The sequence below is a fragment of the Martes martes genome (assembly GCF_963455335.1).
Source record: "Martes martes genome assembly, chromosome: 18".
NCBI lineage: Eukaryota > Metazoa > Chordata > Mammalia > Carnivora > Mustelidae > Martes > Martes martes.
In genome coordinates this window covers 13,973,712-14,000,912 of record NC_137906.1, presented here as the reverse complement: position 1 = coordinate 14,000,912, position 27,201 = coordinate 13,973,712, and the positions used below count along the sequence as shown (strand labels likewise).

At 56.4% G+C, this 27,201-nt stretch overlaps 2 protein-coding genes across 2 annotated transcripts in view; both read left to right on the top strand.

Moving 5' to 3' along the window:
* EIF3B (eukaryotic translation initiation factor 3 subunit B) lies at positions 1–21,482 on the top strand. The gene is made up of 19 exons (XM_080830757.1): positions 1–463; positions 4,592–4,784; positions 6,397–6,516; positions 6,843–6,900; positions 7,093–7,221; positions 7,487–7,644; positions 10,450–10,581; positions 10,664–10,730; positions 11,105–11,151; positions 12,015–12,225; positions 13,088–13,160; positions 13,898–14,020; positions 15,442–15,520; positions 16,198–16,336; positions 17,965–18,090; positions 18,603–18,680; positions 18,981–19,089; positions 19,339–19,455; positions 20,084–21,482. Exons 1-18 carry the CDS (start codon positions 55–57, stop codon positions 19,440–19,442), a joined length of 2,355 nt encoding a protein of 784 aa, XP_080686883.1. The 5' UTR covers positions 1–54; the 3' UTR covers positions 19,443–19,455; positions 20,084–21,482.
* A 1,190-nt stretch (positions 21,483–22,672) lies between these two features.
* LOC308359396 (kinesin-like protein KIF19) overlaps positions 22,673–27,201 on the top strand; it is a gene marked incomplete at both ends in the record, with an annotated part of 32,329 nt that continues 27,800 nt past the window's right edge. Inside the window, 3 exons of the mRNA XM_080830429.1 lie at positions 22,673–22,771; positions 23,108–23,188; positions 26,615–26,725. Of these exons, the coding sequence (XP_080686555.1) occupies positions 22,673–22,771; positions 23,108–23,188; positions 26,615–26,725 (291 nt within the window). The remainder of the gene's footprint in view (positions 22,772–23,107; positions 23,189–26,614; positions 26,726–27,201) is intronic.

Sequence of the window (27,201 nt, the reverse complement as noted above, 5' to 3'; positions counted from 1 at the left end):
GCCTGGGAGAGTCGGAAGCGCGGCGAGGCCGGGCGAGGCGGCAGCGGCGGGCCCATGCAGGACGCGGAGAACGTGGCGGCGCCCGAGGCGGCCGAGCCCGGGGAGCAGCAGCAGCCGGCCGCAGAGCCGCCGCCGGGGGAGGAGCCGCCGCGGCCCGCGGGGTCCGGCGCTCAGGAGGCGGCGGGCGGCGAGAACGCGGAGGCCGGGTCGGAGCCCGACGTGCTGGCCAAACCGGCCGACCCCGCGGCCGACGGGGAGGAGAGAGCCGCCTCGGCCCCCGGCTCGTCCCCGCCGCCACCGCCTGAAGAGCCCCCCGCCCCGGCCGCGGGTGAGGCCCCGGCGGAGCAGGCCGGGGACGCGGCGGCCGAGGCGCGGTCCGAGGGGGCGGGCGGGGAGGACGGCGGCGCCGACGAACCCTCCTTCAGCGACCCCGAGGACTTCGTAGACGACGTGAGCGAGGAAGGTGAGGCGGCGCGGGGGTGTGTGGGGGGGGCGGCAGGGGCGACCCCGCGCTGCAGCTGTCCTCCCGCACGTAGGGACTGTTTTCTCTCTCCGAAAGAGGGCCTCTTGGGGACAACTTGGGAGCCTCTCATGGACACCGGCACCAGGACTTTGGAGGGTGGTGATGGGGGACAGCGCGCAAGCTGGAGCCGCGACCGTGCGTGGCAATTGGGATCGAGCAAAGCGGGACGCTCCACGTGCCTCACTATCGCGGGTGACGGTTCCTTATGTGCAGGCCTTGGGTGCCCCGAGGGACGAGCCACACTTGTCAAACTCTTGGGACCAACTTCGTGTGGACACTTTCCCGGGTTCATGCGGTGCTGTTCCTTAAACAGGTTGGGGCAGAGTCGGTTCCTCTCTGCCCCTGCTGCATGAAAGCTTCTGCCTTCAGAGAATTCCTTTGCAGGACTGCTGAGTCTCCCCCCACATTCCTGTTTAGTCTGTTAGGTCTGTAGGTAGATCACTCTCCTCCTTTTGGCAGATAATCTTTTCTGAATTTAGTGTCACTCATGTAGCTTGCTTTGGTTTCCTGTTTACCTTGATTCAGTTTACAGGTGTTATGTCTGCTTTTGTCCCTAGAGCTTGTCTCCTAACGACTTCTCTAGGTGGCTAAGCTCATTTGTTTTTGTTCATTTATGTTTTGTTTTTAGCTATTTGAGCTCTCTGAGCTCTGAGGACATCAGTGGATTCCTCTACATTATAGTAAGATAGGAAAGATGAACCATCAGCGAAGTAGCTCAGACCACACCAAGAAAATCAGATGTCACATTAAGATACGTTTTTTGGGGGGCGCCTGAGTGGCTCAATGGGTTAAACCTCTGCCTGTGGTTCAGGTCATGATCTCAGGGTCCTGGGATCGAGCCTTGCGAGCCCCGCATCGGGCTCTCTGCTCTGCGGGGAGCTTGCTTCTCCCCCTCCTTGCCTGTCTGCGTTCTTGTGATCTGTCAAATAAATAAATGAGATCTTTTAAAAAAAAAACAACTTTTTTTTTGAGGTATTGTGTCTGATCACACTGAGACTGAGTCAGAATCAAACAATTTCAAGTAAAACAAAAAAGAAAACCTAGGGAACCAACAGCATCATCTACTTTTAATTTAAACATACTGTTAAAGAGCTCGCTGCTGTTGTCACTATCCTTACAGTCTGTTTCATAAGCGACGGCATGGTATGAACAGCAAGAAAGGCTGCCTAGCTCAGGAACACTTGGGCCACTGGTCCTGCTGCAGTCCCCTCCCTGCGAGAAAACGTGCTCCTTGTGTGGGAGAATTTATAAGGAGGCCGTATCGCTGGGATGCCCACCACACTCTCCCACCCTGATCAACTTTCATTTTTATTGCATCAGTTTTTCTTACATTTTAAAATCTAAGTTTTGGGTTGAAAGTCCGTTTTGAGCCCCTGAATGTTTATTCTGCCGTTGGTTTTTGAAAAAGCAATTGTTTGAGCACAAGATTACTACCATGTGAATTATTCCCAGAACTGGGCTGTGGGACAGTCAGGATGCCAACCAACATGGGCACAAGCCAGCCAGGCCAAGTGACTGCTGAGAAGGCCTTTGGGGGCCGTTGTGATCCTGACACTTGCGCAGAGTGCCCCAAAAGGCCCCTGGTCATGGGAATCTGAAACTGAGCACATTGCTATCTGGCTGTGCCAGTGGCCCCAGGACATTTTGTGTTTAAGGAGACCTGCCCTGCGGGGTCAGAGCGAGATGCAGAAAGTATGGATGGGTTCTTTTGAAAGTGGGCAGGGTCTCATGAAGAGGCCTCTTGACGTGCCGGCAGCTCCAATGTGGTCATCCTGACTCCTGATTCTGAGATGTTAGACTGTTGTCCCATTGCCTTGTTCCTGTGGTCATCGGTCATCTGTTTAAATTTTCAGCTGCCTTTGATGGTCAGCCAGACAAATACATAACAAAATTGGTTTTTTTCAAGATTTTTATTTATTTGAGAGAGTGAGCAAGCAGAAGGAGAAACAGACCCCCCTCCCCCTCCACTGAGCAGAGAGCCCAACACAGGGCTCGATCCCAGGACCCTGAGATCATGACTTGAGCTAAAGGCAGATGCTTCGCCGACTGAACCCCCCAGATGCCCCCATGACCAAGCTCTTAACTCAAGATGGTTTGTTTTGCTGTCAAATATTATTTATCTTTACATTTGGTATTTAGTTTTGAGAATTGCCTCTTCCTGTTTCTCCTGGAGCCAGGCTGGGAATCCATTCGGCAAGAGTAACCTGGCATATGGGCTGGTGACGATGAAGGACACGCGTCTCTCCGTCGTGCAGTTGCTATGTTTCTTCACTTACCGACTGTGGGCGCAGTCTTACAAACTAGACACTTAAAAAGATTGTGGGAAGGAGGCCACTCTTTGTGTAAAAGCTGAACTTTTTTATTGTAAACCTTGTAAATTCAGATCAGGCTAAACAGGCCACTTAATTGTATGGCAAGTGAGCTTTAAAAATGACCCAAGGAGCTGCATCCAGCCTCACCAGGAGGGCGCCTCCCATAGCTGGGACTCTGGTTGGCCTCTTTCCTTCTTTTTTCTCTTTGCTTGCTCTCAATTTTAGCCTTTTTGCAGTTTATGAGGCAATTCTTTTAAAATAATGTTTTCAGTATCATTTATGAAAGTATTTGAAATTAATTAGAGAATTATAACAGGGCCTGCTTCTTGAAATTAAAAGAATTTTTTCCTTTCTGAAAGACCTTTTAAACTTTTTATTAAGGGCAATTTTTAACACAAAAGTGTAGAAAATTCATCTTAACTTGTGGGAATGAAATGGAGCAAAGGATATTTTCGGACGTGTATCCTGTTTAGCATGTTGAAATTAAGAGTGGAATTCAAAACTTGGAGTCATAATTAGGTTCCGGGGCACACGGTATGGAAGTAAAAGCCACCACCAGTGCTGCTGTTTGAGTTGTGGGACTCTCTGGGCTGCGTGGACTGAGGCAGCTTCATCTGACCTTGTGCTTTAATCTGCTTGAGCTCCTCATGTAGCCAGTGCTTTGTAACTTTATAGCTTTCCAGACGAGCTAACTGGGTTGAGGGTTTGTGCAGAGCTGATAAGAAGAAGACCTCCTCTGACACACCATTTGACCTGCGAATGTTGGTCCCTGTCTCCAGCAGCGGGTCAGGGAGTTCATTGGTGCTGGAGCTTCATGGTCCCCGAAGACTTCAAGGCCAGCAGCGGGCTGCGGATCAGACTGCCATGGGCCGGCGCCCAGATGGCATCGCATCTCCTGGACGGAAGGCGGTCCCGTCCGCTCCCACACCTGCGGGGCCGTTCCCCCAAGCGGCTTCTTCTGGTGTTCCTCTTTCTCCCATCCAGCCAGTTGTCTTATGGAAATGAAGCAAACCTAAGACATTTGAGTATTTAAGATTTGGGTTTTATGATCTTAATTTTTAGGTGACATGACCATAATTTTCAGTTTTGTTTTTGCATTTTCAGTTTTTGGGTCTAGTTACCAACATAATGGTTACCATGTACTGCTTACTGTGTCCCAGGCACACTCCTGAGCATTTGTGGGTTTACGGTCTGAATGGCTGGGGCCTCCCACGTGCTCCGGGAGGCTCTTCATGGAACGAGGACACCGACAGTAGGAAGGGGCATCGCTCTGTGCTCTCAGGCGCTTGTGGGTTGTCTCATCTCCTTGCTTGCAAGGCTGTTATACATAGTGTTGGGTCCTGTTGGGTTTGAGTTGTTTTGTCTTAACCTGAATGGGGAGAAAGTTTGATTCTGGGTGGGTCAGAGAAGGCTCCGTGCAGGAGGCTGTGGCTCTGCTTTTCCTGGAGAAAGGCCCCATCCTCTTTGTTGGCATTCAGTGTTAATACATCTCGTAAAAAATTTCATTTGAAGTCTTCCATTATTTTTGGGAATGAATGGATATATCAGTGGACAGAAGGAGCATGCAGAGTTAAAGTCTTCCTCACTTGTTAAGTTTAAATTTTGATTCAGTTCAGGGCCATGATTTCTTTTGCTTACAGTGAAAGCGTTTAATCATTTTTTTACTTCTTGGAAATTTGTTCAACGTGCTAAACTAACATATTAATATTTTGCTTGGTCCAAAAAAAGTCATTTGTCCAATTTCCTGTCCATACAGAGCTGCTGGGGGACATTCTCAAGGACCGGCCCCAGGAGGCCGATGGGATCGACTCGGTGATCGTGGTGGACAACGTCCCTCAGGTGGGGCCTGACCGCCTGGAGAAGCTCAAAAACGTCATCCATAAGATCTTCTCCAAGTTTGGGAAAATCACAAATGATTTTTACCCGGAGGAGGATGGGAAGACAAAAGGGTGAGTGGTGGCGGTCCAGTGGCCGAGGTCCCTGTGGATGTACACGGTGCATACCTCCCCCAGTGGTTCTGCTCTTTTTTGATTCCCCGCCCTCAGCTGAGGGCTCCATACCCTCGACAGGAGAGCCCGTGGTTCCGGAATTCAGGCGTTGTGGGTGGGCTGCTGAACTCTTAAGAAATCGGAGCTTTTTCTTTAAATCTTGTGCCATCAGAGCAGTAATTGACATAAGATGCCTCCTGGATAAGGGGACCAGCAGACTGGAAGCTGGCAGGATTTCAGGAAAATTCTATATATGGTATCTTAACTGATTCTAAAATGAGCTTTTCCCCCCTCTGACATTTTCACATCTCTGAAATGGGTGGTGATGCTTCTTACAGTAAAGGCGAAAGCTGTAGTCACGGCTTCATTAGCAACTTCTCCCCTGCTGTTACCTCAAGTAGCTCATCTGTTAAAATTGGTAGTGTGAGGTCCGTGTCCTAGAATTTGCTTTTTAAAATCGGTGTGAAGTTTTTGTAAACATGACTCTGGTTTCTTTATTTTTGCTGCTGTGTCGTACTCTTGTATCACGAGGCTGTTCTATCAGTTGACGTTGCGAATGTCGCTGTTACCCCTTTTACCCCTTTCGAACACCCCGAGACAACATGGGATTGTGCTCGGGCGGTTCTAACTGGGCCACGTGACCAGCAGAACACGAGTTTTCTTTGCTGTGCTGCAAGCCCTTGGGACGTTTCTCCAGGAGAGTGTTATGTGATACTGGCCTCCATACACACAGATCGTCTTTTATGGGACAGGAATGAGAAGATGATAACGTTGATGCTTTTTTAATTCAGATTTGAAACTACCTAGGGTAGCTTTTAAGAAACCGTTTTGTATAAAAAAAAAAACAACTGCCAAATGCTGGTTATAATTCTTACGTTTTCTGTCTTAGAAATCAGGTGGAAGGGTAACTTCTTTTTGACCAGCAGTTTCTTGTGTTGTGTTTGTTACTCTGAAGCATCCTCTGAAAGCATTTATGGTTTTGTTTTTTATAAAGGATTTATTTGCCGGGGGGAGGAGCAGAGGGAGAAGGGAGAAGGGGTCCCAAGCAGACACCGTGCTGAGGGTGCGGAGCCCAACACGGGACTCAGTCCCACAACCTCAAGATCATGACCTAAGCCGAAACCAGGAGTCTGGCGCTTAGCTGACTGCACCACCCAGGTGCCCCTATAATTTTGCTTTTAATACACAATATCAGACTACACGTGTTCTCAGATTTTCTAATGGCTTTATTTGAAAGCTGCCATGTGGTACACTTGCGTAGTCTGAAAGTGCATAATCTCATAACTTTTGACACGTGTACATCCCGTGAAACCGCTACCACAGTCAAGATAGTAAACATTTCATTAGTCATCTGTTGTCTGATTTTTGATTGTGGCATTAGGGACTTTGGGTCTTCTGTTAGGATTTTGTGTGTGTTTAGGGAACTGCTCCACCAGTGACTTGTCTCTCGGGGATGTGACAGTAGATGGGTCACAGGCCTTGACGGTGCTTACAAGTCACATGGATGGTCTTGTTGTGTTGAGCACAGCCTGCCTGGTCTTACAGTTTGCACTTGAACTCTGTCTCGATTCAGGTATACGTTCCTGGAATATGCGTCTCCTGCCCATGCCTTGGACGCCGTGAAGAATGCTGATGGCTACAAGCTGGACAAGCAGCACACGTTCAGGGTCAACCTCTTCACGGACTTTGACAAGTAAGTGCCATTGGGTGAGAGCCTGGGCCTTCACTGGGCAGGAGAGGCTCTGTGTCTCTGGGACTGTGCTGGTGACCCTTTGGGGAACTGTTCTCCAGGCCCGCTGCCGTGGGCCCCTGTTCCGCCCCAGCCCCTGACACTCCTGGCCACCAGCACCCCTCACCCACTCTTCCCTCCCCTTTCCCTTCCCCTGAGGGGGACAAGGGGCAGCACCACAAAGCCTGTGGCCGAGAGCCTCCAGTGTCGGTCGTTGTGTGTGTGTCTCTCCCTGCCTCCTCCCTGTAGTTATGCTGTGTGTTACTGATCAGTTCCTTTTTCTCTTCCAGGTATATGACCATCAGTGATGAGTGGGATATTCCAGAGAAACAGCCCTTCAAAGACCTGGTACGTGCATGGGACCTGTACGTGTTTGAAAGGAAATCTGGGCAGCCCTGTGGCCTGCAGGCTGAGCTCCTTAGGAGTCGCTGCTGCCCACCTGAGTTGCTCGGACCTCCAGGAGCACGAGGCAGGAATATGGCTTCTTGGATGGAAGTTGATGGGATGTACTCTATCTCTTGCCTTTGGTTCTTTTTCCAGGGAAATTTACGGTACTGGCTTGAAGAGGCAGAATGCAGAGATCAGTACAGTGTCATTTTTGAGAGTGGAGACCGTACTTCCATATTCTGGAACGACGTGAAGGATCCTGTCTCCATCGAAGAGAGAGCGGTGGGTGTTTGCTGCCACATGGGGGCTTACTGTGTATTTCTGTGGGCAGCGAGGTGGGTACCCGAGCAGGTGAAGTGTCGTGTTCTTCCAGAATGCATCCCTGAGAACAACATCCTTTGTTCTGGCTTTGAAATAAGCCACAAGATGTGGGGAGGCTTCTTGTGTTTTCTGGCTAAGAGTCTGGGGAGTTGATGCCTTGCAGAAGGAGGAGGCTTTGTGCTGCATGCTGGGGTCGCATTCACACGAGCTCTGACTTCTCCCGCAGAGGTGGACGGAGACGTACGTGCGCTGGTCCCCCAAGGGCACCTACCTGGCCACGTTCCATCAGCGAGGCATCGCTCTCTGGGGCGGAGAGAAGTTCAAGCAAATCCAGAGGTTCAGCCACCAGGGAGTTCAGCTCATTGACTTCTCGCCTTGTGAGAGGTAAGCGGGGAGGAAAGGCAGGTGGGGTCCATGCTTGCCTCGTGCCGGCGTCTGTGCTAATGGTACAGCTCGGATTTTGCAGTAATTTCAAACCTAACGGAAGTATCCCAGGAGACATAGGAGGAGCTCGTGTGTACTCTTTGCTGATGTTCCCCACTTAGCGCTTGGTGGGGTTTGCTTTATTGTTTCTCTGCCAGACACACGTGACTTGGTCCTGAGCCACTGGGAGTTAGTAGAAGCATGGTGCCCCCCCCCCCCCCGCCCCGTGCATTTCCAGTGGCAGGGAGAGCCCTTCACCTGTCCACAGTGCTGGGTGAGGGTCTGGTGTCATCTGCTGCTTCTACTTGAGTGCTACCTTGTTCCCACATCTCACTTGGTCTAGTAACAGCCTCTGGAAAGCTTTTGTCCCTTCAGTTCCAGGTCTAGTCCAGGCACGTGTCCTGTGCGTGTAACTTCACTGTGAATGGCATTTTCTCGCGCTTGAGAGCGCAGAGGTCTGTGGCAGCAGGTACCAGGAGCTTGAAGGAGCACTCCTGGGGCCTGGCAGGGTCCTCCTTCCTGGGCGCTCACGGATGGCGTCAGGGCCCAGCATGCCCTGCGGCACCGCTCTTTGTGTCCCCTGCTCAGAGCTATCCCCAAGCCTTCCCTGTTGTGTCCCCTCCTCTGTCCAGAAGAGGTCGGCCTCCAACCACGTGGTCTGACTTCATTGTGGGGTCGTGATAGCCCCCCACGTCCCCAGGCTCCTGAGACATGGCTCTCCTACATCTGCTCTGCTTTTGAGTTTTTTGGTATAAGAATCTCCTAACACCAGGAAAACTAGAGAGAGGACTTTGGTAAGGTTTATATGGTAAATTTCTAGCTTTAATGATTTCTCATTTTGCCATTTTTAATTCAAAACGGTTTAGGGCAGGGGTGCTTTGCTTTGGTCGCTCAGTCGGTTAAGCATCTGCTTTCAGCTCAGATCATGATTCCGGGGTCTTGGGATTGAGTCCCGTGTCAGGCTCCCTGCTCAGTAGGAGGCCTGCTTTTTTCTCTCTACTGCTCTCTCCTGCTCTGCTCTCCCTTGCTAGGTTTCTGAAATGAACAAATAAAATCTTAAAAAAAAACCCTATCTGTTGGGGCGACTTGGTGGCTCAGTGGGTTAAAGCCTCTGCCTTTGGCTCGGGTCATGATCCCAGGGTCCTGGGATCGAGCCCCACATCAGGCTCTCCGCTCAGTGGGGAGCCTGCTTCCTCCTCTCTCTGCCTGCCTCTCTGCCTAATTGTGATCTCTGTCTGTCAAATAAATAAATAAAATTTTTAAAACAAAACAAAACAAAACCCTATCTGTTTTGGGCATTTTGGACAAGTGCTAGGTTCCTCTAGGAAGCAGGCATTGCTCTGGGTGAAGGCGTGCGTTCTCTCTGGTCATGGTTCTTTCCTTCCGGCCAGCAGCCCTGACCTGTCCCCTCAGCATCTTTTAATGTGCACGTGCACCCATGTCCAGCCCCTAGCACCCGTGTGTGCAGTCCATCTGTCGCCCTGTGTGGCCCGCCCTTCCCATGTGGCGCTTCGGTGGTGGCTTGTGAGGAAGATAGGGCCGCTGGGCATGTGTGTCTGATGCTTCCTCAGGGCGGCCCATAACTGGCTCCTTACATCCTTGTGTTTCCGTGAACCTTGACTTCTCCATGATGGACATTTCTTAGTTTTGGTGAAGTCATTTTCCTGGCGTGTCTTCTTGGAGGTCTCACGACTTCATGGGCACTGGCACCTTCTGGGGCCAGGACACCTGAGGTGCTCCTTACAATGGCCGTGTGCTGGGACCCAGTGTGCGTGGAGACTCCCAGGCCCTGTGCGCGTATGGCGAGTGTGGGGAGGAGCCCCCTCTGGCCGGCCGGCAGCTGCTTTCAGCTGCATCCCAGACTCGTGTGGTGGTGTTGGTGTGCATAGACCTCTCTTTGCTCCAGGCCAGCCCCCCTGGGCCATCTTCCTCAATGTCTGTCCCTGGTGCTCCCAGGAAGCTCTTGTGTGACGCAGCAGTGCCTGCTTCGTCCTACAAAGGGGTGTGAAAGGACTATCTTCCAGATAGGCAGTGAATCAAGCTGTTTTATTCCGCGTGGCGGCGTCACATTGATACAGATGTCTGGGATAGGTCTGTGGAGGGAACTTTGTAACTTGGGGGTGCAGGTGACTCCATCCCATTGGGAGGCCCTCAGGGCACCTGGACAGCGCCCATCCTCGGCCTTTCCTCCTCGAGTTTGCTTCTGCCTTTTCCTGCATCCTGTTCCGAGGGGGCCCTCTGGCTTAGATGGTTGTGCTGTGTGTCAGCGGAGTGAACTGGGGCCCTGGGCGTAGACAAGCCAGCGTTGGGAGAGTGAGAAGCTCCAGGCACAGAGGTTGGCGTAGATGGATGAGTGCTGGCTTTTGAAATGCACGTGGCCAGTCTTTTTCCTTCCTTGGGCCAACTAAACATCGACGAAAATCAAGAATTGCACCCCAGTCCGTCTGGAACACACGAAGACTTCGGTTTGATGTCTGCTGGTCTGCCAGTGTCCTGATTTTGTGGAGAAAGCCTTCAAGGGGGCCGCCCCTGGAGTGCCCTGGTACCTCGCAGATGGTCTGCTCCATGGTCAGAGCGGGGAGAGCCTTCCCAGAAGACAGGGTTTGGAGACTGTGCTGAGTCGGACAGCCGCTCCTAGGCCTGGCGCTGTCTACAGTGGAGGCTTGGTGGGCACCGGTGCTCACTTCGTCCACATACAGTGTGACGTGCGGGGAGGAGAAGGTGGGACGGTGAGCGGGATCATCAACAGTGTTCCCTTTGTGACAGGTATCTAGTGACATTCAGCCCCCTGATGGACACTCCGGACGACCCTCAAGCCATCATCATCTGGGACATCCTGACCGGACAGAAGAAGAGGGGTTTCCACTGCGAGAGCTCAGCCCACTGGCCGATCTTTAAGTGAGTAAACGCGGTGGCCCGTGGCAAGCGTGTGGAGCCTTCTCTGCTCACAACAGGGCCTGACACTTCTCTTCTCTCTCAGGTGGAGCCACGATGGTAAATTCTTTGCCAGAATGACCCTCGACACTCTTAGCATTTATGAAACTCCCGTAAGTGACACGGTTTCCTGGGGGCATGGTTTTTCCCTTGTCTCGCGGGCGAGGGGACGGCTAGAGCAGTGAATGTGTGCAGAATGAGGGGAGCCCAGCCTTTCTGCAGTTGCCCCTTTCCCATAGCTGCCCCGGGCTCCGGGCCCTGATGTGCCTGTGCTGTTGCCGTCAGTCCAGGATGGGAGGAAACAGAAGGGCTTTTGGAGATGGGTACTTTGCTGCTGCGGGTGAACTGTTTCCTTGCTGTGTGTCCCCCGCTGGGCTTACTTGCTGGGCTCATTCCAGAAACTCTTCTTTCCTTTTCGAGAAAATGCAGGTGTGTTATAGAGAGAGTGGTGTGATTTAACTCCTTTTTAACCCTTGTTTTTCTGTAGTCTATGGGCCTGTTGGACAAGAAGAGCTTGAAGATCTCCGGCATAAAGTGAGTGAGTGTTGTCACAGGTGGGCGGTAGGAGCGGGCGTCCCCTGCTCCGGCACTCGGTGCTTCCTCAGCTGGAGAGGACACCGTGTCCTCATTATGGTCCCCAAGGGCGGCACGGCAGGCCCCGGCCCACCACCGCTGGCCTGCTTGTTGCGACTCTGTGGGGCTCACGGCCCACATTCCCTTCTCCCTTCTCCTGCATGTAGACCCTTCGTGCAGTCACGAGGTCTCTAGTCCTTGGGACTAGAGACTCAGGCTGCAGTCTTTGGGGAAGACGGGCGGAGGGCGGAGGGCGGAGGGTGAAGGGCTCCACGTTGCTGACAGGCTTCTGTGAGGTCTGCTGACCGAGCAGGGGTCTTGGGAGGTCCTTGGTGAATGGCCCAACACAGGCACACTCGGCTCATGTGTCTCCTCGAGAGGGGCCTGTCTCTGCAGAGAGCTGTCAGCCGTGCAGGGACATGAACGGTTCTCTTTTTGGGTTGAGTTCTCGGGCACAAGGTTGGCTCATGATACGAGCTACACCAGGAATTGGTTCCCCATCACCATCACAGTAGAGAAAGTCTGGTTTGTGAGGGCGCCCAGCCTCTAGGTGACTGCACGCTGAAAGCCGGTCCTTCCACCGTGGGACCCCGTCACGCCCTCTGAGGCCCGCTCTTCCCTGAGCGCTGGAGGGTGTTGGGCATCCACTGGGGCCCAGCAGCTGCGGGGGGGGGGGGGCCTCCCAGGGAAGGTGGCTGTTGCCGTGTGGCAGCAGAGCGCCATGTTGGTTTCTGGCCGGTGAGCCTGATCTCCACTAGTCTGCTCTCTTCCTGGCAGCGTCCTAGCCACTCATCAGTTGACGCTGTGTTCTCTTTGTCTTGCAGGGACTTTTCGTGGTCTCCTGGGGGTAACATCATAGCCTTTTGGGTGCCTGAAGACAAGGATATCCCGGCCAGGGTCACCCTGATGCAGCTGCCCACCAGACAAGAGATCAGGGTTCGGAATTTGTTCAACGTGGTGGACTGCAAGCTGCATTGGCAGAAAAACGGGGATTATTTGTGTGTCAAAGTGGATAGGACCCCCAAAGGGACCCAGGTGAGTGGATGCCCCCGAGCAGGGGCCCCTCCTTCCAGCTCCGCGCCCACCTCCTCTTTAGTGGCTTGTTAGTTTGCACCTGTGGCTGGTCTTCAGAACCACTGGCTTCTTGGTAGCCTCACAGGCCCGTGCGGCCCTTGCTACATTCTTAACTGGAGAGTGTTCTCATCCACTAGAAAAGCCCGCACCCGTCAGCACCCCAGTGCTGCATCCCCTGGGCTCCCGACGCCTGCTGCTCCACCTTCTTCCCACAGAGAAGTGTCGAGACACTTGGTGGGGATGAAGGCATGCATCGTGTGGCCTGGCCTCCCTCACCGAGCACGTTTTCAGGGCTCCTCTGCACTGTGGCATGTGTCTGCGCCTCATTCTGGGTCAGTGCTGAGTGGTGCTCTGCTAGGTGGCTGTGCCGGCCCGCGCGCACGTGCCTGTGGGTAGACCGGCCTGTCATCCGCACCCTCAGGCTGTCTGGGATGAGGCAGCATCCTGGCTTCTGTTTAAAGCCCCTGTCCAGAAGATCGCTGCAGGGTCTCTCTCTCACACACACACACCCCCCGGTGCTGGGCCTCCAGGGCGCTGCAGAGTTTGGCAGACACACTGCAGTGCGTAGCCATGAGCCTCCATGCAGGGGTGTGGCAGGAGGGTCGAGGGGCCCTGCTGTCCTGCACCGGGATGGCACCTGTGGGTTCCTCTGGTGGTGCAGGGTGCTGCCTGGAACCTCCTGGGCCGAGTTCTGTCACGTAGATACACACCTTTACTGACTGCGCACGTGTCCCCTTCCGTCACGTTCTTTTGTCGTCGGGGTACATTTTTCTTGCGCTTTCAGCTTCCACAGTATCACCCCCATGTTTTCTCTCCCGAACAGGGTGTTGTCACAAATTTTGAAATTTTCCGAATGAGGGAAAAACAGGTGCCTGTCGACGTGGTGGAAATGAAAGGCAAGTTCCGTGTGGTCCCTTGTGGTAGGTGGTCCCCACGTGTGGCCCTCTGGGCCCTGGTGCTCTGCGCTGCCCACCTGCACAGGTGGCTGCAGCCCTGACTGTGCGCACTGTCTGCCTCCCGGGCCTGAACACGAGCGTCTCCGTTCAGGCTGCCATGCGGCTTGCCCTCTCTCTCTCCACACCCCTGCCGGGCCGAGGAGCGAGGGTCCTGGCCAGTTTCCTGCCGAGAGATGCGCGGGGAGTGGGTTTTCCTGGTGTTTACAGCGACTGGCAGTAGAAGGGCTTTTCATGTGACAAACGAGTTCTCGGGTGATGAGAGCTTTATTCTGGACCTAAAACCGAGCGGGTGCTCTGGTGCTTCCGGAGCCTGCGTTGCTGGCGAGTTTTGTGTCTTAGTCGTGTTCTGGTCTGCGAGGGAGAGGAGGACAGAGCAAGAGGGTATGGCCTGGGTGCTCTGTGCTGTCAGCCGCAGGGGACCGTGGGGTCCTGTATGGAGAATGTGGAGGCGAGCGCCAGCAAGTGGGGTGCACTTAGGCGGCATTCCCGCCTGGCCAGGCTGGTCTCACCCAAGTCCCCGCGCCCGCGTTCCTAGGCCTTCCATGTGGTTTAACAAACTTAAGGATTTTGAGTGTTTTCTTGGGTTGAGTCTTGAAGGCTGTGCAGGAACATTGATTGGGAACGTTACTTCGTTACTCGACCAAGAAAACAGAAGACTTTCTCTCTCTTGATGGCAGAAACCATCATAGCCTTTGCCTGGGAGCCAAATGGGAGTAAGTTTGCCGTGCTGCACGGGGAAGCTCCGCGGATATCCGTTTCCTTCTACCACGTGAAGAGCAACGGGAAGATCGAGCTCATCAGTAAGTAAAGTTGCCCCGTTGACGGGCGCACGGGAGGGAGGAGGGACACACGGGCCCTCTGGAGGGTCACTGCACACGCTCGCTCTGCTGGCTGGGGGCGCTGCTCAGGCTGTCCCGCAGCCAAGAGGGCCCTGTGGCTCTGGCTTTCCTCGTGGTGGCCGCACAGGCTGTGGCCCCTCAGGGAGCTCCCACCAGGCTCTCCAAGAGAGGGGTTCTGAGCAGATGTGCTTTCCTTCTCGTGACCACAGCTGTTGTCTCTTTGCTGGGGACCCCGTCTCGCTATGCTCTGCTCCGCTTTCGAGGGGCTCCCCTCATTCCTTGGCCTCCCTCGGTGACCCGCTCCTGCCTGCAGCAGGCCCTTCCAGGGCATCGCCTACCGTGGGGTGAACAGTTGCTTATGTTGTGTGGGGACCTCAGCAGTGGAAACGGGCTGTGTGTCCCCATACCCAGCGGCTCGGGTGCTGAGCTTGTCCTGAGGGAATGCTGGGAGATCAGCGGTGTTTCCAGGAGACAGGGAGGCTGGCTGTCACCAAACCGACTGCACTATTAATTCCCTGTGACGTAGAAGGAAAGAGGGGCCATTCTAGGCTGCCAGGAGGTTGGCACTGTCTCTGGTTAGAAAGCAGGTTTGTGAATAGCCAGTGTAGACACACCTTTCTCTCCTGAGGGCTCGGGGTTGCCCACTTGGAAGGGTGACCATGTGGGGCCTGCTGACACGTCCGTGGCCGTTCAAGGACATCTTTTGGCTTTCTCTCCCACCTTTATCTTGGTCTGAGAATCCTGCCTGGTGGGCTGTGCTGTCGTTCCCCGTCTCCCTGTCACCCTTCGGCCCTGGTCTGTGGATCTGCTGCAGGCCCAGGTCGGGCTGGGGTTCACTTTGTGCCCTTGACTAGAGGCCCGAGGGTGAAGGCTGAGTGCTGTCCGCTGTCCCGGGTCTCTGTGGGGTCTTTGTTGGATGGAGGCAGGCTGCGCGTTGAGAGAGATGGTGGCTTTCACGTTTCTGACTGCAGCATTTGAGAAAGGTGGTTTGAGTCACTGGATGGATGGATCTTAGGCTTTTTTGGGTCCTGTGTCTCTGCACTGGGTGAGAGGGTGGGTTCCTCGCCCTCGTGGAGACCTTGCGACCGTGTTTGTAGTGACTCCTCTGTCCAACTTCCCTGGGACGTAAATTGTTTTGAACGTGAAACGTTAACTACAAACGGTAAAGTAGCTTTAGAATGCTTCTTCTCTTCTTGAAGCGTATTTTGTGACAAAGTGTACTCGGCCCAGGGTTTTCCAAGATCGTGCTCCTGGGCACCGGGCTGGTGTGGGGTGCACGTGAGAACGTACTGCATAGGGCAGCATGAGCCTGTCGCCCATGCCAGTCACACCTGCTTTTGGCATCTTGACAGACACTTAACAGATGCTCTTCTTGTTTTCAGAAATGTTTGACAAGCAGCAGGCGAATACCATCTTCTGGAGCCCCCAGGGACAGTTCGTGGTGTTGGCTGGCCTGAGGAGGTGGGTTTCTGCGGCCTGATGCCTTGTGCTTGTGGTGCCCAGCGCTCTGTGGGCCACTGTGGGGCCTGACTTGGGTCCCTGTGGGTCACGGCGGTTCCTTCACACGGTGATGGAGCGTCCTTGTGTGAAAGTGCTGTCCCCGTACTTTTGGTGGATGGGTTTATTGTGTTTCCACATTGCCCAGAGTTGGGTCGAAAGCAGGTCATGAAAGCAGTGCGAGTGTTTTCTGTCTGGAAGACGTGGGAGTGTTGCGATGTCCTCATGGTTGAACGAGATGTCTTCCTGGCCGGGCAGTGAGCTCAGTGGGAAACCCGCATCATCTTGCGGGAAGGCGGTTCGAGCAGACGGACGGGTGTGAGGCTGTCTCTGCGGCGTGAGCATGAATGCGGCGGTGTTTACCCTCCGTGCCCCTGCTCACCCACTGTCCCAGCTGTGCGGGAGCCTGAGGCGCCCCTGTCCGCCAGTGCATCAGCAGAACGCACTGAGAGTTCTTGCCTTCCTGACCTTGTGGGAGGCGCCTGCTTGTTTTTAGATAATCTGGGGCACACACACGGGGCTTCCATGTGCATTCCCTACGGAGCACTTCCTCCTCAATGGCGGGGCTCCGAGTCCACCCCGGAGCCTGAGGAGCGGGACGCCCGGAGGCTGTGGGCGTGCTGACTGCTCTGTCTCCCCAGCATGAACGGTGCCTTGGCTTTTGTTGACACGTCGGACTGTACAGTCATGAACATCGCAGAGCACTACATGGCCTCCGACGTGGAGTGGGACCCCACTGGGCGCTACGTTGTCACCTCTGTGTCCTGGTGGAGCCATAAGGTACGGGGCCCTGTGTGGCCCGTGTGGTGTGGGACCCGGCTGTGCTGGGCCTTGCGTGTCCCTGCCCCCCGCCACACTGGGTCTCCGTGAGGTGGGTACTGTTAGTCACACTTTGCTGCCCTGCCTGGCGGCTCCGGAAACCTCTTCAGCAGCACCCCTGAGACGGCCAGCTTTTCCACAAGCTCGTTGGCGTTCCTTGATTTCCCTTTCCTGAGCGGACTGCGTCTCAGGCCGGCTGCAGCCTGAGTCCAGCCCCCTTCCTCTGGAGCAGGAGCTGGGGGGCTTTTTCGGGTGTGCTTTCTCCCCACAGCTGGGAGCTCACCCACACGGGCCTCGGAGGCTCAGAAGTGGGGGAGGACGGGCTGTGCTGTACGTGCACTTTCCCAGTAGGATCATTTTCCCCTCAAGAAGTCTATGGTTTGGCCTCCCGTTATCTGGCACCCAGCTTCCTAGGCCCTCTGCTGGCCTCTGCTCGCTCGGCAGGACCGTGTGGCCCATGCTTGCGCCTCTCCTGCCTCTCCTGCCCGAGTCGCGGTTCCCTTGTGTGTGGGGGGTTTCTGCCTCAGGGCGCCACTCCCCCGCCCTGCTCTGTTTTCTGGGTGCTTGAGGGGCACCAGGTCCCCTGAGGCCACTGTTTACAGTGTGTTTCTTCCTTTTCTTGCGAGAGTGCCATGTCGTGTGGGCTGGGCCTTCTCTCTGGTTCTGCCTGGCACGTGGTCCTCAGTCGGGCTGGCTGGGGGGACGAGTGCCACGTGGGAGCCACTGGAGAGGGCTGCTTGCCCGAGGGTCTGGGACTCCCCGAAAGGACATGAAAACGTGTGTGTGCACGTGTACTCAGTCTCAAACATCCGTAACTTGAAAAACTTCAGAAATGCCACGTTCATGAGTGTGAGAGGCTGTGTCCAAGGTGGTTCTGTGTGGTGTGCACGTGCTGGTGGGTCTGCAGCCGTGTTCTCATGCTCGGTGCTCCTGGGTTGCTGGTGAGTTCCACCAAGCCTTTTTTTCAGTCGACTCTTTCTTGCTGGTGGAAGGGCTGAGACTTGAACAAGATCATGCACATGTGCAGAGCCTGAGTGATCAAATCAGGGTGATTCTGTGTGATGAAGCACGAACGTGCGGGAGCTCAGACCCCACAGCTGTCCCTGAACACTGTGTCTTGGAAAGAGTCTGTGTGTTGGGACCAGCGTGTAGACCGTGCCCACGTGTGCAGTGCCATCTGGTGCCGAAATCCTGTAGACCGTGGGCCAGTGTCCAGCACCCCAGGCTCCCGGAGGGCCGGTCTGCAGCGAGACGGCCCCGGTGCCATTCCCTTTGTCAGGAAAGACGCCCGCTGAGCGGGACAGCGCGTCTGCTGGCGCAGTAGCTGGGTTCTGGCAGGAGCGCCCGTGCCGGTGGCTGTGCAGCTGCACTCCATGTCACCTCCCGTCGGGCACGTGGACTGTGTTCCCGGGCTGCGGGCGGGCGCGCCTCTCCGCAGTCTCCCGGGTGCCGACGGCGTAGCTACGTGAGGGCTCCCAGACCATGTGGACGAGATGCTTGGTGTGCTGGGCTCTGGGAGGGCGCAGGGCCAGGAGCACGTCCTGTGGGAGTCACAGCGTGAGCAGCGCTCGGGCCTCTGCCCCCTGCAGGTGGACAACGCTTACTGGCTGTGGACGTTCCAAGGACGCCTTCTGCAGAAGAACAACAAGGACCGCTTTTGCCAGCTGCTGTGGAGACCGCGGCCCCCCACGCTCCTGAGCCAGGATCAGATAAAGGTCTGGGGCCCCCGGGGCCAGGGAAACGCGGACGCCCTCATGGCACTGACAGAGACTTCTTTTCTGTCAGTGTTCGGGTGGTCACGCCTGAGGAATGGAAACGGGACGTTTGGGGCGCCCTTTGAAGAGATGCGAGAGCCCTGGGGGCCCCATAGGAAGGAGTAGTTGCAGGGGCATATATGTGGGTTTGTAGGTCATGGCCAGCCGTGTCCGTGCTCTTCGAGGACGCTTGCATGGAGCGGAGGGGATGTAAGCCGTGCCGGCGGTGCTGGGAGAGGGTGTCCACGTGTGTGCGGTCACTGTGAAGTGTGCTGCCGGCGTCGGGGCCAAGCTTGCGGGACATGGCTCCCATGAGAGGCAGGCGCTCGCGCAGTGAGACCTGCAGGCCGGCGCCGGTGCGTGTGCTCGTGGGCACCTCTGTGCTTGTGATCCTGAGGCTGTCGCACGTTGACAACTTTGGAGATCCTTTGAGCATTTCAATCTTGAGTGTCTTGTCTTTGTTTTTGTTGCAGCAAATTAAAAAGGATCTGAAGAAATACTCGAAGATCTTTGAACAGAAGGATCGTCTGAGCCAGTCCAAAGCCTCAAAGGTTAGTCCTCCAGGACTGAGGGAGGGGCCAGCATCAGGCCCAAGGGGGAGGACGGCTGCGTGTGCCACAGACGCTTGCTGTGCCGCTGCCTTGTGCAGACTGGTGGGCCCTGGCACACTTCTCCGGGGGGCTGGCCATCCAGATGTGGGGGACGCGGGGTTGGTCTGAGTGAGGGGAGGGAGGAGGAGAGCACGTGTCCCCATTCCTTTCCTAAGAGCCTCTCTGAATAGAGTGGTGCTCACAGCACCCAGGGCTGGCCACGGTGAGGGGTCTGTCAGCTTCCCCCAACTCCATGCACAGGAACTGGTGGAGAGAAGACGCACCATGATGGAAGACTTCCGAAAATACCGGAAAATGGCCCAAGAACTTTATATGGAGCAGAAGAGTGAACGTTTGGAATTGCGAGGAGGTAACTCTGAGCCGAAGACCCGTGTTTTAGAGTATGCATTAGCTGAGACGTTTTTCTACCGTATCGTGTGAGTGTTCTAGTTAAACGTCGAGTGTCATAAAGATCCTTAAATTGTCAGGGACTAGTTTCCCACGGCCGTGGTTGTCTGCAGGGAACCTTGCCGTGTTCACACTGGGTTCTCAGCTAATGCGGGTATGTGGACGTGGGTGTGAGCGTGTGTGCATGCAGCTCACCCTCGCCTGCTCACAGGTGTGGACACGGACGAGCTGGACAGCAATGTGGAGGACTGGGAGGAGGAGACCATCGAGTTCTTTGTTACTGAGGAGATCATTCCCTTGGGAAATCAAGAGTGACCCGAGCACTGTGGTAAGACGTCTTCAGGTGGGGACGAGCAGGACCCTGATGTGTTGTGTGGTCCCTCAAGTGAGGAAATTCCCAGGGTCACGTCCTTGGGGTCAGGATGTCCCTTGTGTAGCAGCTGCAGGGGGCCCCGTGCTCATCCTGGCTGTCAGAGCTGGAGCTCTCCTCTGAGGGCAGCAGGGCCTCGAGTCCCAGATTTAGGGTAGGGCGCCTTGCGAGTGGGGTCTGGTTGTGGATAAGACACAGGCTGGGGAGGAGGAAGGAGGCCAGCCGTGGACCGTCTCCAGATGTGTAGCTGGGAGATGGCGTCCGTGTGCCCCGCAGAGCCAGGAGCCTGCAGAACTCGGTCAGTCAGGCGAGGCAGGGCGCTTCTCAGTGAACGCACGAGGACCCAGAGTCACCCACGGGGCGGGTCCTCAGGCGAGGCTCTCGCTGTGGAGGCTGCCCCCCGGGGCATCTGCTCCTGCTCGTCTCGGACATCAGGTTGACACAGACCTCCGGAGTCCCTTCCAGAGGGACTGAGACCGTGTAGTCAGTGACGGCCCATCAGGGTGTGCTGTCGGGGGTCGCTGTTGCTAACATGCCTCTTGTCAAAGTGCGGAGCAGAGAGTGAATGCGTGCTCCCTTCTTGCAGCATCCCCACGTCGCGTGCTGGAACCAGGTCGTCCTTCTGCAGGAAGCCTGCACGATGCCTGAATTCTTACCTGTGCTTTCTCTTGCTCTAGACTGTGTGCCCAGATGACTCCATCTCCACACATTACTGTGCCTTTAGCCCCTGGTCTCCACCGCAGGGGAGGATCGAAGGCACTGCTTTAAGTTTTTTCTTGTTTGGGATTTTTAGAGTCACACCACCAGTGTTTGTTCCTCACACTTGTGTGCCGCTGCGGGGGCCACTCCCGTCCTCCTGAGGTGCACAGCCAAGCGACCTCCCCTCGAGGACTGGTCCTGCCCTACGCGCAGGCCGGCGTGGCTGTGTCCCAGCTGCGTCCCGGGCACCGCAGGGAAGCTGCGCCCTGCAGGCGCCGTTCAGGTTGTGCCGGCTTCTCAACGGGCTGAGCGTGGAAATAAAAGCAAACCTGTACGAAAACGCTGTCTTTCTCCTGTTTTTACACGTAGATAGCGGCCTTGAATCTGGTGCCTGTCCCCCTGCCCCTGGCCGTGGCAGCAGTCTGGGCTCAGCACGCCTACTGCTGCCGGCCCCCGAGGCCGATGTGGCGAGGAGGGAGGCCTCCATCCTCCTGTGGCTGTGCGTTTTCAGCGGAGCCCTGTAAAGTACAGCAGCGGCCCCGTCCCTGCAGAAAACGGGCTTATCAGCTGTTGTTTTCTATGCTCATTTCACCTGGTGAGAAAAACCCCTCTAGACTTTTCCTTGGAGTCATGCACGTCTGAAGTTGTCTGTGAGAGTTGTCACTTCAGCCACTGTCGTGTGGTGCTCTGAATATCTAACTTCACGTTCCTCCTGGAACAGGGGCAGACGAGGACGTGTAACCTTGGCCCTTGTTTATTTGCAACATCTGCTATGGTCGGTGCCTTTCGGCTGCCGTGGTTGCACTTCTGTCTGTCTGGGAGCCCGATGCTTGATATGGGCAGCAGTGAAGCATGGGACGGGCACGCCGCAGACGCCCAACCGGGGCTCGCATGGACCTGAAAGGTTCTGGGATTGGAGGCTAAGCTGTCGTCTGCAGGGCCAGGGCAGTCCCTGACCCGTGGGGGCTGCGCTGGAGGAGCAGGTGGGCGGCCTGCTGCGACCCCGGGCCCGGCTGCGAGGCACAGTTGGTGTTCCATTCCCGGTTCCAGCCGTTGCCGTCCTGGCTCCCCCTCAATACACGGGTGCCCCTTGTTCACGCTCACGTCCTTTAAACCTCAGCGTGCCGAGTCCCGGGTTTTACATTTGATGGCAGTAAGAAAGAAAAAGTCCAGGCTTTGGTCATTTTCCGAGATTTTTAACAGAGCTTTCAAAAAATTTACTTTTGATTGTTTTAAACTTGTTAGTTGTAATTGTTTTACATAATTTGTTAATAAAAGAATTTCTGAAACACGTGTGTTTGTTTTGTTCTGTTCTACTCTAGAAACAGGTTTCCCAGGCCAGGCCAGGCAGAATGGCCTGACCTGTCCTGCGTGTCTGGGGCAGCCTCTGTGCTCTGGCCTCTGGCTGGGCATCAGGGTGGGTGCAGCCCCAGCTCCCGCAGCATGGACCCACCATCCTGGTCCTGTCTCCAGAGGAGACCTTTGCCCTTGTGCGGGAACTAGAGCCTTGGGCTCCCCGGCATCTGCCTGTGGGTCACAGGCTGGAGCCTTCGTGGAAGGGAGGTACGGGCATCACCGTGGGCGGTGCTCTCTGTTCCCTTTGCATCGGTGGTGGGGTGGGGACGTACTGGTGCTCAGCGCTGACCTGCTGCCTGGAAGAGAACAGGGCCAGGCTGGGACAGCTGTGCTGACCTGGGGGGAATCACTTGAGCTCAGGCCGGGCCCCCGCCGCTCCACTGGCCTCTGCGCCTCCTAGCACCTGGCTGCAGTCTCCCAAGCCAGATTTCTCAGGCGCAAACTTACTGGATCTGGCCTGTGAGTGACTTACATCGAACGCAGGAGCGGCTTGTTCATGCCAGTCGTTCTCCCCATGAGGGCACACCTCCCCAGAGGCTGTGGGGAAAAGCGGGGCACAGCCCGGCCCACCTGCACGGATGCCTGATGGTCAATGCCGGTCCGGCCCAGGGTGTGGTGGAGATGAAATGCAGCTGGAAAGATGTCCCGAGCAGAAACCTGAAGGTCACTTCAAGGTTGTTCTAGAAATGGATTCATGGGGAGAAACATTTGTAGTCGAGATTACTTTTGTTAAACATTAGCTGGTGGGATTGGCTGCCTGTTGGTGGAAATGCTCCAAGGCCAAGCCTCTGTCTCTCAGGCTTCCCTGTAGAGTAGGTGAAGCAATCCAGGAGACCTGGGGTTTGGCCGTGAGTGAGGGCAGAGACATAAAGTCTGGGCCAAGGTCTGGAGCCCGACCCCGCATGCCCAGCATGCAGCTGGCTTGTGTCCTCCGGGGCCCAGGCCACCCAGCTGCTCGGGGCCTCCCGAACCACGTGTGCGGTCCCATGTGTGCGACAGTTAAGGACTGGCTGGGCTCCTGGGGCCTGCTGATGTCACCGAGGCAGGGCGGGCGGGGGGGTGGGGGCTCTGGGCAGACAGGTAGCCTTGCCTTGCCTGTCAGGAGAGCAGGGAGCACGCCATGCCCGCCGGCCCCACTGCCGGTCCTGCGGCTGGCCCTTCCCCGGCCAGGGGCAGCCCGGCCATGAGAGAGGTGGAGCCCAAGGACCAGCCGCTCACGGTGAGCATCCCCCATTGTGTTCCCAGGCTGCCACCTCCTGACCCTCCTGGCATCTTGTTGGCACGGGTCAGTGTGCGGGGCTGTGGGTCCCCTTCCAGGGCCTTGCCTCTACTCCCCTGTCTCTGCCTCTCCTCCCACCCCCCACCAGCCCTGTGATTCCCCCAACAAGCTCCAGGCCCTGAGGGGGAACTTTAGCCTACTTGGTGGTTGGTGAGCTGAGGTCGGTTACAGGGAGACCCTTGTGGAGCAGGGTGCGGGGCCCTGGTGCATTGGGAGGATGGGGAGCAGCCTCTGAGGGGCCTCTGGAAGGCAGCTGCCATGGTGTTCTGCCCTCAGGTAGCGCTTCGGATCCGCCCACTCAGTGACACAGAACTGGAGGAAGGGGCTGCCGTCATCGCCCACAAGGTGGGGGAGCAGGTGAGACCAGAGGGGCGCGGGGTGGGGGCACGGGGCATGCGTTCACCAGGTTGCGACGCTCACCTACATGCGCTTCACCAGCCTGCTCTCTCCCTCGTTGACTCATCTGAGTGGCTCAGCTGTTCCCAGCTGTTCCCCACACCAGGCAGAGCTGAGAGGAACACAGGATGGTCCCCATCCTGCTCGCTGTCACAAAGGATCAAGCAGGGCAAAGGGGTCACTCTCAGACCTGGAGCAGTGCCCAGAGGAGGCGAGAGGGGGCGGTCCTGGCAGAAGGGGAAGTCAGCCCCCAAGGTTGGGGCGGGGGCGAGTGTGGCCGCTCTGAGGACACAGGGCAGGAGAGGCGGGGGGACCAGAGCCCTTCGGCAGGTCTAGCTAAGGGTCTAGGGCCCTCGTTTGAAAAGGGCCCCTGGTAACGATGGTAATAGCGGGTTCTGCCGGGACCCCACTGTCCCTGAGCTGTCCCTGAGCTGTCCCTGCAGGTGACGGGAGTCGCATGGCAGAATGAATGCCAAGTATGGGCTAAGACAGATTTTGTCAGATGAATTGGATTTTTCCATTTGTCTTTAGAAAGGCAGTTGTAATGAGGGATTGAATGCCGTGCCTAGGAGAAGGTTTGCACGTCAGAGGCGAAGTACCAGGATGTTGGGGAGCCCTGGCTGGCAGTCCCCACCAGGTAGGGTGCCCCGTGCTGACCTGGCAGCTGGGGAGCTGTAGAGGATGCTGTGGGACAAGGAAATGGACAGCTGTCTCGGTGGTGCGGACACCTCAGGGTGCCCTGGGCAGAGGCTGTGGTGAATTTAGATCCATGAGCAGCCCATGGTGACAGTCATTACACTGGGGGGAGCAGAGTCGTGCAGGGACGAATCCGGCTCAGGTGTGAAGAGTGTAGGTGTTCTTACTATGGAAGCAGCATCACTCCTGCTGAGTTCACGTGCTAAGAGCTGGGGGTCAGGGATGTGGCAGAGACCCAGCCGGGCTGCTGTCACTTGGGGACTGGTGACCACCCAGAGCAGGGACTGCCTTGTGCGTGGTCAGAGGAGGAAAGGAGGGCTCTGTCACATAACTCTGAAGGCAGAATAATTTGCTGGGATCGATAGTGGTTCTCAGGGTAGTGTCATTAGTCCCCAGACCTTGGTGCTAGTCCATCTGGAAACAACAGACGTCCTCCTGGGGAGTGCCCCCACTGTCCACGGTACCTCCTGTCCTCCCTGATACTGGAAGTCAATAGGCCCCCTTTTGGTCCTGGCGTTCGCACACCTGGGAGGTGACCGACCTCCAAGCGAGAAGTGTCTCCTGCTGGCCCTGGTCCCGGGCAGCTCCGTGGGCATGAGCGCTGCCCAGGGGTTCCCGCAGGTCATGATGAGACTCTCCCACTCCTCTGGCTTTGGGGATCCGGTGACTTGAGGGAAACAGGACACTTCTGGAGGGCGGGGAAGGAAGTGACATTTGTGAGTTGAAGCTTCATGTTTCCCGGGGCCATCGTCCTTCTGAAGCCTCGGACATTGTGACCTGGCTGGTCTGCTTGGCACAGGTGGGGCTGTGTGTGCCAGGTCCCCGAGGCCCTCTCTGCCCTCCCTTCCCCCACATGCCGCCTGCTCTTCTGTTCCTTCCGTTGCAGGGTCCTTTCAGAGCCCACCTGGGGCCTGGCTCCAAGGCCCCCTTGCTCCATACTGCACGAAACACAGCTGGGTTTTTAAGAACTGGAGGGAGACCCCTGTAACTTACAGGTCACCATTTTAAGCTGAGCAAGTCAGTGGCTGTGAGGACACGCAGCCCTGGGCAGACACCACCTCTGTCCAGTTCGAAACATTTCCATCTCCTGGGAAGGGTCCCCTGCCTGCTCTGAGCTGCCCCCCACCCTCCCCTGGCCCTCGCTGGCCGGCTTGCTGACTGAGGCCCACAGGGTGTGGCCTGGTCCTACCCAGGCTGGTGGTTCTGAGGCTCATCTGTGTGGTGGCACATCCACGTTTCTGTGTAACACCATATTCTGATGGGACCTCAGGCCAGCCAGAGGCAGAGAGACCCGGGTAAGAGCCCCCGTGTTGTCTGCCACCACGTTTCCCCCACAGGGGCGCCTGGCCTCTTCTCCCTGTGTGTACGCGCTCCCTTTCGCTGGGCTGCTAGAGACGTTGCGCCCCTCCACCCCCAGAGATGTCCCTGTGTGTTCCCTAAAAACACAGATATTCTGCAACCACGGGACAGCGACCAAAATCAAAAGAAGTCGGTACTGATGATACCTCACCAGCACATGTGTTTATGGCTGGCTCTTTTCTCTCAATCGTGTTATTTTATAGCAAATAAAAAAAAGGTTTGTTTTTCGCGTATGAGAGCCATTGCAACTGATACTTCTTGGATACTGAGCATGTGATTGCTTGTGCCCCTTACGGCTGTGGGTTCTGCTCCCAAGTCCACCTTATACATGGGAAAACAGCGCCCAGGTTGGTGGGGAAACTTGCCCAAGGACTTCTGCTGGTGAGAGCCTGTTCTGAACCTACCTGGTCCCCTGACATTCTGGCCTGGCTGACAGCGTGCTCACCTGGCGGGAACTGTATGGATGGGGGCTGCCCCCACCGGGTCCCTTTCCTGAGATCTTCTCCACAAAGTTTGAAAGTGGTTAGCTTATGTCATGGAAAACTTGTTGGCCTGAAGCCGGGGCAGGCCCCGGGGGCTCCCAGCCCTGCCTGACTCCCTAGGAGCCTCTGGGCAGCCCTTGCCTCCTGAGGCCTCTGTTTCCAAAGCTGTGGACAGAGGGAGGGGTTGGCCGGGTGGCCAGTAGGGTGTGGGTACACAGGTTGGCCGGGCTCTTGGTCTGCCCAGTTGTGCATGCAGGATTCACCCAGCACCCATGCCTCCCACCAGCCCAGGAGCTCCTCCTGCAGTAAACAGAGCTGACTGATCTCTAATTGCCCTGCCCCCCATCCCCAGAGGCCCTCCTACACCGTGCTTCGTAATTATGTATTTGTATGAGATGGGAGAGGCCTGGGGGAGGGGGCCACCTTGCACTGGCTTGGAGTAGCAGAGGGGACCACAGAGCTTGGGGGGTGGACAGGAGGGGCATGGGTGCACTCTTGGGCACCCCGGGGTTGTGGGGGTACGGAGTGACCCAGCTCCTGCCATCCCTTCTTCCTTTAACTCATCAAAGGGCCCTGTCCCTATTGAATGGGTGCTGGGGTGCAGAGCTCAGCAGGCCCGGGGCAGGGGTGCAGGAACATGGATGAGAGATGGAGAGGATGCCCAGGGGTGGAGGACCAGCCCCCACCCCGGTGCCCCGGCTGAGCAAAGAGGCTTGCAGCCCTTCTGGGATGCAGACTAAGTCCTGGGCGTTCTCAGGCAAGGACCAGGCCTGGGGTCCTTCTGGTCACATGGAGCCCACCCTGATTCTGTGAGTAGCCTCTTCTCTGACACCTCCTTCCCCCACTGCAGACAGTGGTGCTCATGGGCCCCAGCGAAGATCCCGAGGACACGTTGCGCACGCACCGGTCACGGGAGAAGACCTTCATCTTCGACGCTGTTCTGGACCAGCATGCGTCACAGGTACCCTGCGGCCCACCGGCCCCTGTGAGCTCCCACGGGAGCTCACCAGACCCTGGAGCCCTCCTGGGGAGGACTCAGTGACCAGGTGGTCCCGTCCACCACTTGTCACAGGAGTCTCCCTGCTGAATAAGGGGCTGGCACTTGGGTTGTCCTGGGGCAGGGAGCGGGAGGCCTCACGCACGGGGCCCCGGGTTCACGCACGTTCTTGTTCGTCGATCCAGACAGGGCGGGTCCCCTCTGCCATGTGGCTGGAGCATGCTCCCCACCCACATGGGCCCCCATCCAGCGAGGGAGGCAGGTGCTGAGTGAGCACTGTCGTGGGGACCAGCCAGGCATGTGGCGGTGAGCCGGGATCCGGAGGAGGGTCGAGCCAGCGGGAACAGCTGCAGGGGACGAGGGGTCCTGGCGCGGGCCTTAGGTGGCCCCTTCCGCAGACCGAGCGCGGGAGTCCCAGCATCAGGCCGCACTCACCAGCA

Coding starts and splice junctions, on each gene's coding strand:
- EIF3B (XM_080830757.1), top strand. CDS start 55: ATGCAGGACGCGGAGAACGTGGCGGCGCCCGAGGCGGCCGAGCCCGGG. Junction 6,517..6,842: donor CTCTTCACGGACTTTGACAA/GTAAGTGCCATT, acceptor TTTCTCTTCCAG/GTATATGACCATCAGTGATG. Junction 6,901..7,092: donor AACAGCCCTTCAAAGACCTG/GTACGTGCATGG, acceptor TTCTTTTTCCAG/GGAAATTTACGGTACTGGCT.